The 17,154-nt window shown below is 41.0% G+C and overlaps 1 protein-coding gene across 2 annotated transcripts in view; it reads left to right on the top strand.

Annotated features, from left to right (window-relative positions):
- The window catches only part of ATXN3 (ataxin 3), a 43,127-nt gene that overhangs the window by 14,680 nt on the left and 11,293 nt on the right, over nucleotides 1–17,154 (top strand). For both annotated transcript variants that reach the window (XM_006879115.1, XM_006879116.1), the window contains exons 4-9: nucleotides 1,212–1,297; nucleotides 2,279–2,345; nucleotides 5,776–5,863; nucleotides 13,426–13,558; nucleotides 14,211–14,377; nucleotides 16,473–16,569. In XM_006879115.1, coding sequence (XP_006879177.1) covers nucleotides 1,212–1,297; nucleotides 2,279–2,345; nucleotides 5,776–5,863; nucleotides 13,426–13,558; nucleotides 14,211–14,377; nucleotides 16,473–16,569 — 638 coding nt within the window. The remainder of the gene's footprint in view (nucleotides 1–1,211; nucleotides 1,298–2,278; nucleotides 2,346–5,775; nucleotides 5,864–13,425; nucleotides 13,559–14,210; nucleotides 14,378–16,472; nucleotides 16,570–17,154) is intronic.

Consider the following 17,154-nt stretch of genomic DNA (forward strand, 5'->3'; position numbering starts at 1 on the left):
GCAGTCTGCTTAGTGATGTTTATTAGAATCTCCACACTGTAGCCGTGTTCTTCCTCCCCATGTTTCCTGGCTCTGTGCACCCTCTTTCTTGCCTTTCTTGTCTCTGAGCTCCATCCCTGGGCAAACGTTGCCCTTTGGTTTTTTCTAGTTGGTTGTTCTAAGGCATGTGCTCATCTCTGCTCTTCCTGTCTGGTAACTTCCATGCCTGGCTGCTGATTGGCTGAAGGTTGAGTCGCAGAGGTGATTCTAGTTCCAGACTTGAAGGAAGAAAACGGGCCGTGGTCTCAGGGCTGCTCCTAGGCTCGTAAAGACCAGCAGAGCCGGCCTTCATTATGGTTTTGAGGATGGTTCCACTTTTCCTCCTCTCATATCTGAGGTCTCATATTGTGGTCCTTGGCAGAGTGGTCAGCAGTGGGAACCATGCACCCTCGAGGTCACTTAGTCATGTGGTCTCTCATGGCCTTTGATTTCATTTCCTCTCCTTTACTCCAGACAGGAAGAGTCCAGTAGCTTTGAGACCCCATCACTGCTCGTCACAGTGGGACGGAGAATGTTCTTTGGGCCTGTGCCCTGCCAGTTGACTGTGCTGTCTCCCAGGGCTGGGGTGCCAGTTCACTGTGCCCACCACATTTGACTTCACATTGCTTGTTTCACTGGCCAATTTCTCGGCTTCCTTGATTCAGAAGTTTTCCAGTTTCCCGTGACCCAGGTGGCCTTTTGTTTTTCCTCTGTTCATTACACACCCATGACCATGACCATGACCATGACCATAGAAGCTTGGTTCTGTGAGACCTCCTGTGTTCATGTCCAGAGTGTTCCTTTCAGTTCACATCTTGTTAGTGCGGCCAGTGAGCCAAAAGTAACTTCTGCTGCAACACCTCTACCAGCCGAGTTATCAGCTACCCGTTGGACCTGGTTTTAAGAACAGCCCTGAAAACTGGAGAGAATGTGCGTCTGGAGTTCAGAGGCAATTTTACCTAGGAATTGTACGACTCACTGGAACTTATCAGGAAGCTAGTGCGAAAAAGACTCTGTTAAGGCTGACGATGCATGCTGGTGATTAATCTATGCACTCATGCACAAATCTTAAAAACCATAGCCTCTTGGGGACGTTTGTATAGGAAGTACAATTGTTTACACATCTAACATGGCTAAATTAAAGACTGGAATTGAATGGTTTTAGCTCATGAAAAGTTACTATGTTTTAACAGGTGATAAGCAATGCCTTGAAAGTTTGGGGTTTAGAACTAATCCTGTTCAACAGTCCAGAGTATCAGAGGCTCAGGATCGATCCTATGTAAGACTTTATTTTGCTTTTTCTTCTATTTCTTTTCCTGAATTTGATTTTTAAAGTTATCATTCCTTAAAAGAAGAATGCTGTATGAATGCCTTTATTATGTTACTGCCTCACCTGCCCTAGATGCCCATTTGTGGGGATCCCCGTTTGTGGGGACAGCCCTACCCCTCTGTGCCATGAACTTTCTGGAGCTGTCAAGTGTCAGTATTGGCACAGAGCTGCCTCTTGGATGCTACGTGGGGCCACCGTCTTAGTGCGCCTCCCTGAACTTATGTCTAGAGATCAGTACCATTTGGTAATTTAAAAAGAGCAGTTAATTCTGAATGGTAAACTGAAACCTAGCTTAAGTTTTGTGTAGTGTGGTACTTGCAACAGAGGCACACCTCGTCCTCCTCCGCCTCCCTTCATTGGGCTTCCTGCATAACCGCATTTTTTATGAATTGCAGGTTTGGGGCATCCCTGTATTGAGCAAGCCTGTTCGCGCCCTTAACTCCAAAGCATGTGCTCCCTTTATGTCTCTGTGTCAAAGTTTGGTTAATTCTCACAATATTTCAAACTTTTTCGTAACGCTTGTTGTTGTGTATGTTGTACACAACATGGACACTTAATAGCTACCAGAAACACAGTGTATTGTCGCTGAGTCAGTTCCACACATAGTGGCCCTCCACCAAATTTCCGAAGCTATAAATCTTTGTGAGAGGAGATTGCTCAGCTTTCTCCTGCAGGACCGTTAGGGTTAGCAGTCTGACCCTTTATCCGCTACACTACCATGGCTTCCTAATGACTACAGAATAATGTCAACATACCTTGTATCGTGAAGCCGTATTATCCATATGACTTGGTTTTATTGCAATATTGGCTTTAATGTGATGGTCTGGAGCAAAACTCACAATAGCTCCGGGGTACACCCATAGAAAAACGAAACGAACATGAACTCTGATATTTCGGCTTAATATCGTGTATTTTTTTTTCTTTTTCTAGAAATGAAAGATCTTTTATATGCAATTATAAAGAACACTGGTTTACAGTTAGAAAATTAGGAAAACAGGTAACATTTCTTCTCCTTCTTTGTCCTTTTTCTCATTCTGTGCTCCATTTAAAACTAAAAAACTTAAGGGCTTGGTGCCGTGTATATGAGAAAACACCTTGAAAATGTAATCTTGATAGATATTTTATATCGTAAAAACTAATACTAGATTTATTTATGACATCATCTACAATTTAACTGTATTTTAAGAGAAACGGCAACTATGGGCACTTTCGGAGTGAGTTCTTGTCAGTTAACTATTAATTTTTGTAGCTAAACCTGCTAGATTTTGCAGTTAGCATAGTAGTCACTCTGGCATGAATAAAATATGCTTTGACATGGTTACAAAATGACTTGTAATAGAGCAAACCAAAATCACTTCTGTTTTAAGACAACTAGAGGAGGGGGAAATGGAAGGTGCCTTGAGCAGCCATTGTGGTTTCAGGTGGGATCTGGACACAGAGGGCTCGAGGGATGAGAAGTGGGAAGTAGAGAACTCTGTGCTTTATACCTGTTTAAACCTAACGGAATACACTCACATGCTTGAATACAGTGATGTAAAGGAAATGTAATATGAACCACAGAGCTGCTCGTTCACTGCTTTTAAACAATATTAAAAAAAGAAATTTGCTGTCCCAAGCTGATTGCTGTCAAGTTAATTCCGCCTCGTTGTTGCCCATGGGATAGGCAGCTCTGCTCCATCGGGCATGCCTCCAGAAACTCTACGAATTTTGATAAATGTGGGTGGTTGTAGAGGGGCTCCAGGCCGTTTGTTCCGAGGGTTGCTAGGAGTCGTGCTCGACTCAAAGACAGTCAACAACAATGATCTTTATAAAAGCAGGTGACCACGTCATCTTCCAGTGGAACGAGCAGGTTTCTGTTGGCAACTGAGTCATTGTCATTTTTGCCACCACCGAGGGGCTTTAATTTTTGTCATAAACTTCAAGTTATTACTGGAATACTTAAAGACATGTAAACCCATTTTAAAAACAACAGAGATACATAAAATGCTATATTTTAAAGTGTAACAAACTAGTCCTTATTTTTGTACACACAGTTCTTTCTTGAAACAAAATTATTTCAAGTCCTTTTTTGTTAGAATTTTGAATCTTTAAAAAAGGGTTATTGAAACCCAACTATTATGATAAAAAGGAATAAGCTATTGATACACACAGTGACATGGATGAGTATAAAAATAATTATATTACGTTTATGAAGCCACACCAAAAACGGTCATGTGCTCTCTGACTGCATGTATTAAAGTGTGGAAAGTGTGAGAGCGTATTTGGTGATAGAGCAGATGCACTGGTGGCTGCTTGAGAAGGAGGGAGGAGAACGGGGCAGCGGAAGAATGGGCACACAAGGGCACACTCTCTTTGTGGATGTGTTGATGGTTTCAAACATATTATTACTATAAGCTCTAGTGGCTCGAAGCCACACTGCAGTTCTGAAGGCACGTGGTTCGAGGCCACCAGCTGCTTTGCGGGAGAAGGATGGGCAGTCTCTTTCCATATGGTAAACTGCCTCTGAAAACGCATTGGAGGGTCAGGTATGGGTTGGTTCCTACTTGACACCACCACAACACATCAACACAACAACATCTATTAATACAACTTTCCAAATTGTATAATTTTTATATGCCGTTTACTGTATGTCAGTTGTATAAAAATACTTTTTTTTTTTTTAATTATAAAGATAACAGATAATGTAGTCAGGGAGAGCTTATGGTTGCATGCCTTGAGTTGATGCTGGTTCTGACTCCGAACAGCCCTATAGGGCAGAGTGGAACTGTCTCAGAAGGTTCCTCTTTACAGGAGCAGATTGCCAAGGCTTTCTCTCGTGGGGCATCCGGTGTCTTCAAACTGCCAACCTTACAGTCAGCACCCGAGCACTTAACTACCAGGTTTCCTACAAGGAACACTCTTGAATTAATCAGGAAAAGATAACCCAAGCAAAAACTCCCAACGTCTGCTCCTCTTGAGTCAGCCAGCTGGAAGCAACCTTACCTTAAATGGTTGTTTTCTAAGGTGTTCAGGGCTCTCTCCTGAGAGCAAGTCAGGAGGTGTGGCGTGCAAGCCACAGGAGGGGCCTCTGACTAGGGCTGGGTGCTGTCAAGGTGCTTGAACTTGTTAATTTTATTTGTGCCTTCTAATAATTATAATCAGACTTTGTTTTGATATAATCACTGGGTTTCTAAAATCTGAAAGCTTAAGTTCTTATATAGTGTTTGTAGACCTAATGTCTTAAGATGTGGTTAAAATTGTCATTGTTCCAAGTTGCATTTTCACATTTTGAACTATTAGTACAAAAGATGTTCAGTTTGGTTTATTATCTTTGATTCTCGTTTATTTATTTATTTTTTTAATGAAACTTCAGTTTCATGACAGCTGTTTTCAGTCTGAGGTCCTAACATAAAATGATGACTGGAAACACCTATCAGAAGCATCCAAATCTAAGAGAAACGGTTGACGATCCTGGTAGTAACTTTGGAAGCTTTTGATTGTGGGGGTTAAACTAAGACTTTCATGATATAGTGATGGTGCTTTAGTGAGCTTGGTGAAATGAATTGTTGAGTGTCATCGGTTGATTTGTGACTCATGGCGACCCATATGACAGAGTCATTGTAAAAGTTGCCATCTTGACAGAAGCAGGCGGCCAGGCCTTCCCCCATGAAGCCCCAGGGTAGGTTCAAACCACTATCTTCTAGGTTAGCAGCTAAGAACTCACCTCCTAAACCACTTGGGCTTATTTTAAATGAATTAATGATTGCAAATGCTCTTCCTCAGATGTCTGACTTGTTTGACTATTTCATTATAGCTTGACCGAAACTACCAGTAATCAGGGAAAAAAATTGTGTAGATGTCATTTTTTTCTCTCCATCTTTATCAGGATGTTGGGTGTTGATACTTTGAGGAAGGACTGAACCATCTCTGTCAATAGAGACTTTGTAAAATACTGTCTTTGGATTTTTATGGGCAAGAATTTTTAATTTGTGACATAAAGCAAACTTTTTTTTAAGTCACTTGATAGTGATCCATCTGTAACATTTTCAATTTTTTATTTAAAGTCTTGTTAATTCAGCTGCTTTGAAAAGTCTTTGACAGTATTGCCGACATTTAAACAGTCTTACCAAGTTTGGAATGAGTTTTTATCTACTTTTATTTAATGTGTGCAATGTCTTTATTACCTGAGATGTATACTGACAAACAGAGCCCTGATGGTATAGCTGTTAAACGTTTGGCACTTAACTGAAAGATTGGAGGTTCAAGCCCACCAGCCACTCCATGAGGGAAGGATGTGGCAGCCTGCTTCTGTAAAGGGCACAGGCTGTGAAGCCGTCCGGGGCACTTGTGCTCCGCCTTCACAGTTGCTGTGAGTCAGAATCGGCTCGATGGCAGTGCGTTCAGGTTTTGTTGCACTAACTTCAATGTTGACCATTTCTCTTTTCCAGTGGTTTAACTTGAATTCTCTCTTGACGGGTCCAGAATTAATATCAGACACATACCTTGCCCTTTTCTTGGCTCAGTTACAACAGGAAGGTAAATAAAAATGGAAAATTTTGTAATGTGACTTTCTGAAGTAAGTAACCTGAGTACATTTCGGATGGTGTTCCCTGGCCCCCTGATGGTACCTCCTGCTCTCTGATGGTACCCCCGATCTCTGATGGTAACCCCTGACCTCTAATGGTGCCCCCGATTGCTGATGATACCCCCGATCTCTAATGGTACCCTCATCTCTGATGGTACTCTGATCTCTGGTAGTATCCCCTGATCTCTGATGATACCCCCTGATCTCTGATGGTACTCTGATCTTTGATGATACCCCCTGATCTCTGATGATATCCCCTGATCTCTGATGGTACCCCCTCTGATCTCTGATGGTACCCCCTGATCTCTGATGGTACTCTGATCTCTGATGGTACCCCCTGATTTCTGATGATATCCCCTGATCTCTGATGGTACCCCCTCTGATCTCTGATGGTACCCCCTGATCTCTGATGGTACCCCCTGATCGCTGATAGTACCCCCTGATCGCTGATGGTACTCTGATCTCTGATGGTACCCCCTGATCTCTGATGGTATCCCCTGATCTCTATTGGTACCCCCCCTTATCACTGATGGTACTCTCTGATCTCCGATGGTTCTCAGTTGCCGCTGACCTTTGCCCGAGGATGCTGCTGCTCTGCAGCTTTAAGAATGGCTCTCTGTATTCCGTAGAAGGCCCAGGTGTTCTTGTTTGTCCTTGCTGCTTTGACACCTGTTCTTCCCTGAAAACTCCTGCTCATTTGAAGTAATGCGCTTCTGCATTAAGTAATGGACTTTTAGATTGAGGCACATCTTTGCTGTCACCTGTGATTATCTCTCCTGTGATTCTTAAAGTTTCTATATGGAAAAATCAGTTCTTTGACATCTCTGTTCATGGCTTTTTACCTTCAAAGATCATTTTCTTCCTTCCTAGCAGTTATGAACAGCGTTGTTCTCTCTGAGTGCCACCTCCCCGTCTTCAGGCCCATTTCTTTTGTTTCTCTGTCCAGCAGCTCTTTGACTCGGTGCTATGGGACCAGTCATCCTTTTAGAGCCTTATTTCCTTTCCTACCCCACTTAGTTTCTTTGCCCCATCAGTACACTCACAGCTTTACATCCATCAACTCCTTTCTCCTCTCCATTGCTTATTCTGACAGAATTCCAGCCCTGGTTACATCTCAGTTTTGACCTTGTGGGCTAAATAAAGAATAACATAAAATATGGTAATCAGGTTGGTTTAAATGTATGACCCCAAGTTTCATACGGACCCTATAGCTACTAGTAATCTTCATGTGTTTTCATAGTCAGTTCACTTTTTGCTCTCCATAGGGATTATTTTATAGCTTCACTCCTCAAGCCTCTGACCACTCTCTCTCACCTCCTAACTACTTGTTTGTGGCCTTTCTATTTTATTGAGAAAATAAACACAATTAAACAAGAGCTTTGCTGCTTTCTATCATCTGTCTCTGCTCTGAGCTTTCTAAATAGGAGCAGTAGAATTTTGGCTTCTCACAAGGCCAGCTGTTCCACTGTGGCCTGGACCTGGTGTCAGTCACCTACTCAGAACCTTTGCTACTGCTTTGTTCTCTCTGCTCTTCAGGATGATCCCTCTTCCCTCTTTATTCTGTTACTCGGGGGAAAAGCTACCACTGATTAAAATAAAAGGCATCAGGGAGCTCTGGTGGCCTAGTGGCAAGAAGCTCCACTGCAGTCCCAGAGGTGCGTGGTTTCAATCCACCAGATGCTCTTCTGGAGAATGAGGGGCAATATCCTCCTGTTCCAGTCAGATCTGATTTGACAATACACAAACACAAAAAAAGAATAAAATAAAAAATTTAAAAAGAAAAGAAAAGGCATCTTAACTCCTTGAAATTCCAGCGGCCTGCTACTGGACTTGCAGCACCTAACAACAACAACAGCAATAGCTTTAGTAATTTTCGTACAGCTAGTCTTATTTCATCTATTGCCCACTTACCCTTTCCCTTGTTTATTTTTAACCAAATCACGGGCATGGTACCTTTTTTTGTTTTGTTTTTACTTGTTATGTGCTGTCGAATCAGATCTGATTGGCATAGTTGGAAAATGCCTCTCTTTCTCCACTGGAGCCCCTGGAGGATTCAAACTGTGTGCCTTCGGGATTGTAGCCAGCTTCTTGCCACGAGGCCACCAGAGCTCCCTTGGGCTTTGTACCATTTTTCGATGAATATTCTTTAACGAAACATTTTAAAAGCGAAGCTTTGAGTGTGTGTGTGTGTATATATAAAAAATATGGGGTATCTTGTAGCTAATGTTAGATGGATCTTGGCTGAAAGCAGGGAGTACTACAGGAATGTCTTATTGATTATGCAGAGGTGTTTGACTGTGTGGATTATAACAAACTATGGCTAACTCTGAGAAGAATGGGAATCCCAAAATACTTGATTGTGCTAATGCAAAACCTATACTTGGACCAGGAGGCATTTGTCAGAATGGAGCAAGGAAACACAGCATGGCTCAAAACTGGGAAGAGTGTTCACCAGGAATGTGTCCTATCTTCATATTCTTTCAATTTACATGCAGAACAGATTATCCAGGATGCTGGGCTGTATGAGAAGTATGGCCTCAGGATTGGAGGAAGAATCATCGACCATCTGTGTTACGCAGATGACACAACCCTGCTTGCTGCAACTGAGGAAGACCTGAAGCACTTGCTGCAGAAGGTCAAGGACTGCAGCCTTCCATAGGGATTGAGGCTCAATATGAAGAAAATCAAGGTTCCCACCCCTGGGCCAATTAGCAGCATAATGATAGATGGTGAAGAGAGTGAGATTGTTAACAGCTTTAGTTTGCTCGGCTTCACAATCCAGCAGCCAGAAAATTAAAAGATGTATTGTGATGGGAAAGGCTGCTGTTAGGGACCTCTCCAAAGTACTGAAGAGCAGTGGTGTCACCCTGGAGACTAAGATGTGCTTGATAGAGACCATGGTCTTGGCAGTCACTTGCTGTGTATCAGAAAGCTAGACGATGACTAGGGATGACAGAAGGAGAATTGATGCCTTGGAGCTGTGGTGTTGGAGAAGAGTATTGAGTGTACCATAGACTGCTAAGAATATGAACAAGTTCGTCCTGCAGAGGGTTAAACCAGGCTGCTCCTTGGAGGCAAGGATTCTGAAGCTTCGTCTGACATATTTTGGATGTGTTGCAAGGAGGGACCAATCTTTGAAGAGGGACGTCCTTGGGAGGGTGGAGGGACAGCACGGGAGAGGAAGACCCTCTATGAAGTGGATTGATTCAGTGACTGGGATAATGAGCATAGGTGTGTTGGAGACAGCGAGGCTGGCACAGGACAGAGCAGGGTTTAGGGCTGTTGTACATAGGGTCGCTATGAGTAGCAGGTGACTCAACGACACATAACTACAACAATGTATGTATATATAAAGGGCTAAAGAGCAAGGATATCATTTCAAGGTGTACATGATCCAAGCCGTACTATTTTCCGTTGCTTTGTATACATCTGAAAATTGGACAGCGAGTAAGAAAGACTGAAGAAGAGTTGATTCTTTTGAATTACGGTATTGGAGAAGAGTATTGAATATCTATCTGTCCCATGGACTGTCATAAAAACAACCAAATTTGTTCTGTAGGAAGTGCAACTAGGGTGCTCCTTAGAGGACAGGATGGTGAAACTTCATCTCACTTATTTAGACATCTTGTCAGGAAGGTCCAGGCCTTGAAAAAAAGACTTCATGCTGGGAAAGGTGAAGGATCAGAGAAAAAGAGGACGACCCTCAACGAGCTGGATGGATGTAGCAATGGTAACAGTGGGCTAGAGCATGTCAGAGGCCAAGGATAGCGCAGGGCTCAGTACTGTTGTCCTAGGGTTGCTGGGAGTTGTAGTTGGCTTGACAGAACCTAACTACTGTTAATACTATTACTAACCCAAATCATTTCAGTGATCTCTTTATATGATTAAATGTGAATTAAAATTTGATCTCCTCATTGCATTAGAGTTGGTTGTATTGGATTGTTTTGTCTTAACTAGAGTCCTCCTCTGTTTTTTTCCCCTTGATTTAATTTTTTGAAGAAAATGAATTATTTACTCTTTCTTCCACATTCTGATATTTGCTGATTGCACCCCTACTCTTCTTGGGGTTTTAGTACTCTGTAAAGTGATATTCAAATTCATATTGGTTTTTGGAGGGAAAGCCTAAACATCCTCGTGGATGGTAGTAGCACTTGATGTCTGTTTGTCCCCCTTTTTGGTGATGTTTAAGTTTGATTGAGAGTTGGAATTGACTCAGTGACAGTAAGAATAGCCACTGTGATCAGTGTCTACATCCTGTTATTTCAAAATACTCTAAACTAGATTCCTGACATTCTTAAGCTTGTTAAATGGAATAGCTCTTTGCAAATAGCATCTTTTTCCCCTTTTTAAAAGCTAGTTTACATATAATCATTCATATACATTATGTTTTTTGTAACAACTTTGTGTTTTTATAAAATCATTCACATACATTATCTTTTGTATAATTAATTACCATTACTCTATGCCTGTTATCACCCCATCTTTTCAAGGCTCCGTTGGATCTTTCTCTTTATATCACCTCCTTCTACCCACCAACCTCTGCTATCTCAGTGATTTTTTCCCCCTTCCCCTTTTACTGACTCCACTTTTCCCCCTTTTGAACATCTACCTTAGCCAGTTTTTGTGGTGTTAGCCTAAAAGTTGATGGTTTTTTTTTTAGCTATTACTTAGCCCCTTTTGGTCTCCAGCTACCTTAAAGCAGACACATGGTCTTACAAATCAGCATCAGCTGTGGAATTAGAATAAGAGAAAAGAGTGGTTTCCACACTGGGCAGCAAGACTTGAGGCAGCAAGACTTGAGGGAGACTGGAGCAGACCCTGTTGGTGAAACCCTAGTGATAATGTTGGAGACACTGTGGCATTGCTATAGAGAAATTGTGGTAAGGTGTGACCTGAGACTTCTTGACAGTTGTGCTGGCCACAGTTAAAAGTGTTTGCTATTCTTACTGGATGTTTGAAGAAGATGCTGACTTATAACTGTCCTGTGGCGAACCTTGATGGATGATTTGGATTTGACTGTTGAACTGAAAGCAGAGCCTGGACAACTTAAGGAATTATGCCTTAGGACTGTTGGGATAAACTTGGACTTGTACTGTGAGATAGTCTTTGTCCCCACCACAGCTGTGAGTCTGTGAGTCATCAACGAATAAATGAACCTTTTGCTGTTGGTGTGGCTGTAGAGGTACCACAGGGCTGGGTTATGGGATCTTTAACTGCTCTCTACTCTGAAGCAGTGAGGGGCTGTGCTTTCTCTCTCTGGCCCTTTGAGAAAGACACTCATGTCCCTGTGCTCCCATGGCCCGTTTTCTCCTCTTTAGACAGTTATCTTCCTATTTTCACAATCGTGACCTTATGCAGTATTTGTCATTATGTGACTGAGATACTTCATTCAGAAATGCTCTCTGGCATCTCCCAAGTTGTATAGTATTTTACAAAGTCGTTGCTCCCTGGTTCTGCATAGTGTTCTATTGTGTGAATGTCCCACAGTTTCTCAGTCCATTGTTTGATGTTGGGCATTTGGGCTGCTTCTGTTTATTTACTGCTGTGAATAATGCTATGAACATAGGTGTGCAGCAAATCTTGGCAATTATTTGCTTATCATGGAGCACAGTTGATACAGGAAAAGCAGGATAGATTCCCCAAAACAAGTTTTTAGAATAAGTTAGTTCCCTAGCATCCACAAGGGTAACCAATTTTTTTAAAGTTTTTTACTAAAGTGTCATTATAAATTAATTAATTAAAACATACTTTGGGTTTTAAACCGTTGCGATATTTTTAATCTTGATCCTCAAATTCTTGCCTTTTTGACCAGTGGAAGGAACTTGAGTTGTCAACCTTTTTTACATGACCCTTACAATCTTTTCAAGACTTTTTCTTTCTTATATAACAAGACCTATTAGATATATCTGATATGTTTCCTTTCCTGGATCTGGAATCTTCTAATTTCTCCACAGATCACTAGTTCCTTTTAGTAATGATATTTTAAAGTCACAATGTGAACACTAGTATGCTTATTGCTACTGGGTTATTCAGGATTTCTCAGACTCCATTTTTGTGGGTTTGATTAAAGCGAAGATACATCCTGAGTTCACGTAGTTCTTTCCAGTTCACATCTAGATTTATAATGTTTCTGCTTTTTTTCCCCCTTATGTATCTTTTCTCTTGTACCTAAAACCTTCCTACCTACACCCTCTTTGTGAAGCACTGTCTGTATTTGAAAGCCAAGGCTAGATCTTTGTTTTACTCTTATCTCCTTTTTGAGGCTGCTCTCTGATTCCCTCTGTAGATCCTCTTATTCTTCCCGGTCTCTAAATATTGAAGTGGCACAGGCTTCAACTTCTTGATTATGTCTAGTCTCATCATCTTAAATACCTTCTTGAAATAAGATCTAAATGCCAGTACGTTGTAGATTTTTATCTACAGCTTGCACATCACCCTGAGCACCAACTCTTACCTTTGACATTAATTTGACATTGTCAGTTGTGAAGTCCAGAAGACATTTCACACTGAACCTGTCTACAAACGACTGATAAAGTCTTGAGTAGATCCCATGTCACTTGACAAGGCAAGCTATTGATTCTCAGCCTTGTTCAAGTATTAGAATATCTGTTCTACATGAAATCATGAAAAAATAGCTCTATTGAAGGACCTAGGGACAGTTTTACCAGTAGAAAAATTTTATTGACTCTTCTAAATTTGTTCACTGTTATCATTAAATATTCTTGTTCATGAAGGAAATCTGATGATAAGCACCAAGATTTGTAAAAAAAAAATGTATTCTAGAAAAGCTTAAATCGATTATGGTATCTTAGGCAAGGTCACTCTTATGCCATTTTTGTAAGGCATATCCAGCTATGAAAGGCTTGGCCTTTCAAATCATATTTGTAAAAAAAGAAAGAAAATGACACAGGGCCAGCGTTTTCCTTTCAAATCATGACCCTCGACTTTTAGCACCATGGCTGGATTTTGAGTGTTGGCTTCCCAGTTCCCAGTTTCAATTAAAAGGTGTCTGTGTCCCTTCCACAGGTGGCTCATAAGCTGATACATAATAATAGTCTGTTACTGCACATTATTATCTGATTCCTCCCTTATATTATCCTATGAAAAAGGAACTGGCATCATCTATTCAACAGGAGAGGGAGCTAAAACGTAGGCAGGACAGATGCTTTGTTGGGGACTGTGCAACTAGAAAGTGAAGGAACTAGAATTGAAAGCCAGGAGGGGTAACTGGAAACCTCTTGCTCTTACTTGTATCTTAATCTGCCTCTCTCACCACGAACTTCTCATAACCACTCTGAGGCAGCTCGCCTCATTATAAAGATAAAGAAAATGACATCTGAGATTTGAAGTAACTTGCTCAAATTGTTCCTACTAGTAATAAAAGAATCCTTAGACTTCCCAGTTTGTTATTTCTACTGCCTTGTGTGGATTGTCTGCTATCATTTAAATCACTTTGAATATCTCAGTAGCTATTTTAGTTTTATTTCTGGTTTTTTGTTTGTTTGGTTTTTAGGTTACTCTATATTTGTTGTTAAGGGTGATCTGCCAGATTGTGAAGCCGACCAACTCCTTCAGATGATCAGGGTCCAACAGATGCAGCGACCAAAACTTATTGGAGAAGAATTAGCGCAGCTGAAAGATCAGAGGTAAGTATGTGGCTATCGTGTGGAATTTACGATAGTATTTTAGTATAAGAACTATCAGGCCTAATTTGAATATGTTGTCCTAGAACTGTTAGTGACTTTAGTTTTAAAGCCTTTCTGTGTTAATGAAATCTATTGGTTCAGACTTGTTTCACCTCTTTGAATTATTTAATTACAAGTTGTCTCTGATTTACAACATGATCAGATGACAAAAAACAGTCTACTTGCCTGTCCATTTTTTGAGTGTCCATTTTTATTGTTGGTGGTACTGTACTACATGCAGTGTTGCAGCTTCTGACTTGATGTTCTTGTTCTCATGCCAATCTCAAAGACAAATGATGATCAGATTTATAAAGATACTGATAATAAAAGGCAATAATAGTGAAAACAAAGCAAAGCAAATGAGTTTTTTAAGTTATGTCAGAACTGACTTCTGATGGTGATCAGAATGAAACCCCTTGGTGAGTTGGGGACAACCTGTCTGTTAATTTAGATCCACAGTATGACAACAGTTTTTGTAATGTTGGATTATCTATGCCAGAAAACATGTACATTTTAGAGATTTTTTGTTTGTTTGTTTGTTTACAAATTATCTTTAAATCATGACTGAAGTAGGAATCTGGTTTGCAGTACTTTTCAATGTTTTCTCCTTCAGAGTCCAGAAAACAGATCTGGAGCGAGTCTTGGAAGGAAGTGACGGGCCAGGAATGGTAGATGAAGATGAAGAGGATTTGCAGAGGGCTCTGGCCCTTAGTCGCCATGAAATTGACCTGGAGGATGAAGAAGCAGATCTCCGCAGGGCTATTCAGCTCAGCATGCAAGGTATACGCATGCTCGTAAAGGCACCTGTACTGTTGAAGGGTTGATTCACATTGTTCTGAGGTTCTCTGCATGCTAATGACCTAAGAACTGTAGTGTTAAAGTACTACCGTTACTGCTTAAACAAAGGCAATCAGCTACACTTTTAGATTTCTTATAATAATAGAAATTACTTTTTACAGCCAGTATAGGTTGTACAATGTTCTAACAGAATATAACAGTTATTGTCACCTGTTACTGTAAAAGCTGCAACCTGTGTAAGGCAGAAACCTGTTGCAGAAGTAAAACTCCAGAATTTCCTATTAATAGAGATTGATAGAAGAATGGTAACTCTGTATGCTTTCAAAGGCAGAAAATATGCAAGACCTGGAGAAAGAAGCTGCTCCCATCAGGTTTCTTCTTACAGGTTTTTTTACAGGTCTCATTGGATCAGAACTAGTAAGAGTTCTGGGTATTTTATTTGGTTTTTACACTATTCTAAAGCAATAGTAAGTTGATGTTACTCAAGTTAGCTATTTCATAAATGTCTGCCATTGGTTCCAAAGGAGGGCCTGGCGAAAGACTGTAAAATTGATTTTGTAAAAATAGAACATTTGTTGGCTATCTAACGTACAACTGAAGCTGCTCCCAGGGTCCCATTGTTCAGTGCTCTCAGTCTTTCAGAAGAAAGTGAAGATGCGCTTCCCAAGGTAGTCAGGTGGAGGGATGGCCTGAGCCGTAACACAGAGTAGTTTCTCTAAAGGTACAACTATTTTGAAGTTTCTCTGCTGTTGTATTCTGTCGAGTCAGAACTGACTCACTGCTGACCTTTCTGTGGGTTTTTGGAGGCATTAAATTACACAGGAGGAGATTGCCTTTCTTTCTTCCACGGAGCAACTGGGAGATTTGAACTGTGCGCCTTTCAGAGTTCAACACACCTTCTAACCACTGGGCCATCTTGTTAATCCCTAGTCCTTGCAAATTTTTTTACATATTTTTCTCTGGTCCATGTAAATTTGTCTTTGACTTTATAATGAAATTTTTCCATCAGTTGAATTACTTAACTATCTAAACACAATGAGGCTTTTTAAAGATATGTACTCTTATATCTTATCTTGTGCTTTTTGCACGTGCTCAAAATAGTGTGCTATCCCAGTTTCCTGAATTGAGCCGTGGTGTGTTTACTGACGATGGACAGACATCAGCTTCTACCTTCTTAGGTACTTTCATGTAATTCACTCTTGCCACTTTATTTCATAAGTGCACAATGGGTTAGTTTTCAATGACTAGCCAATAGGTTGGTGGTTCAGACCCACCCAGAAGACAGGTGTGGAGATTCCCTTCCTAAAAACCGGAGCCTCCCAGGCTGCCATCGGACCCAGTTCCCCCAGATAAACCTGAGGGCGCCCGGAGGCACCACTAATTTAGGGGCAGCTTAGAACAACAGACCATTTTACAATTGTGCAGGATCTCTGGCTGGCACCGTTTTCAAGTGGAAGAGGAAAACCTTTAAGTGAAAACACAAATGCTTGAGTGTGGACGAGCATACAGAAAATGGATTGTTTTAGGAACATAGATTTTAAGTTGTTTTCAGAGTACCATGCCTTAGAAGTAGAGATTCATTTCTAGGGTGGTGCAGGAGGACGGCATGATTGGTCCTGTTGGTGGTGGTGGGCTTTTTGTCTTTCACATTTGCTGCATCATGAAGAGGTAGCAGGTGTGGTTGCTGTGATCCTAGCGCAGGTTTGGGCTGCATGGACCAGGTTGTCCTTGAGACTTTGAGAACCTCTCCTCGATTTACAGAATGGTTGCTATTGCTAGGTACCACTGGGCAGACTCTGACTTTGGATTACCCCCGTGTATAGCAGATTGAAACCTTCCCTCATCCTGCTCCGTCCTCAGTCTGTAGTAGCTGCAGCTCATCGTATGTAGCAGTCCCTGTGTCTGTCCATCTCATGGAAGGTCTTTTACTTATTCTCTGACCTTTCACCTTTCCAAACATGGTGAGAATAGTAAACTATTTTTTAAAAAAGAAAATGTACTAAAAGCGGCTCTACGTGTCTTCGATATTGCTTGAGTTGGGGGCTAAAATATTTTTGTTGTTTTGCTTTGCTTTCAGGTAGTCTCAGAAATGCATCCCACGATACCGCACAGACATCAGGTACAAACCTTAGTTCAGAAGAACTGCGGAAGAGAAGAGAAGCCTACTTTGAAAAGTAAAGTAGTTGGTACAAGATTAAAGTTGAATCTTTACGATTTGCTTTGAATGTCTTTGCCTGTGTGTGAACAAATGGCTTTGACTTAAACAAGGTATTTGCATTGAGATTCCCTTTTTATTTTTTTAAAATTTTTTAAAAATTTTATTTTATTATTTTTTGTGCGTGTACTGTCAAATCAGATCTGACTGGTACAGGAGGATATTGCCCCTCCTTCCCCAGCAGAGCATCTGGTGGATTCGAACCGTGTGTCTCTGGGATTGCAGTGCTAGATTCCCTTTTTAGAAGACTGGTATAGTGCCTGCACCCTATCTGAGTGTTGGTCTGCTTTTTAATTTAGAGCAAATACTTTTTTTAAACAGAAATGAAATACACTTTTAGGAAACAGCTTTCCCCAGTATTGGGTAAGTTCACATGAGGTAGAGTGAATGAGACTTCTAAAATTTCATTCATCAAGAAGAAAATGAAATTAAGACAACAAGAATGCTTATCTAGTCTTTGAATGTGTCTGTCTGTGCCCTGCCTACCCTACCAGGCTTTTCTGTTGATTTAGATAAGACCACCATCTAGGTAGGGGAGCACATG

The sequence above is a fragment of the Elephantulus edwardii genome, unplaced genomic scaffold, assembly GCF_000299155.1.
Source record: "Elephantulus edwardii isolate Elephantulus edwardi_28Jun2011 unplaced genomic scaffold, EleEdw1.0 scaffold00002, whole genome shotgun sequence".
Taxonomy (NCBI): domain Eukaryota; kingdom Metazoa; phylum Chordata; class Mammalia; order Macroscelidea; family Macroscelididae; genus Elephantulus; species Elephantulus edwardii.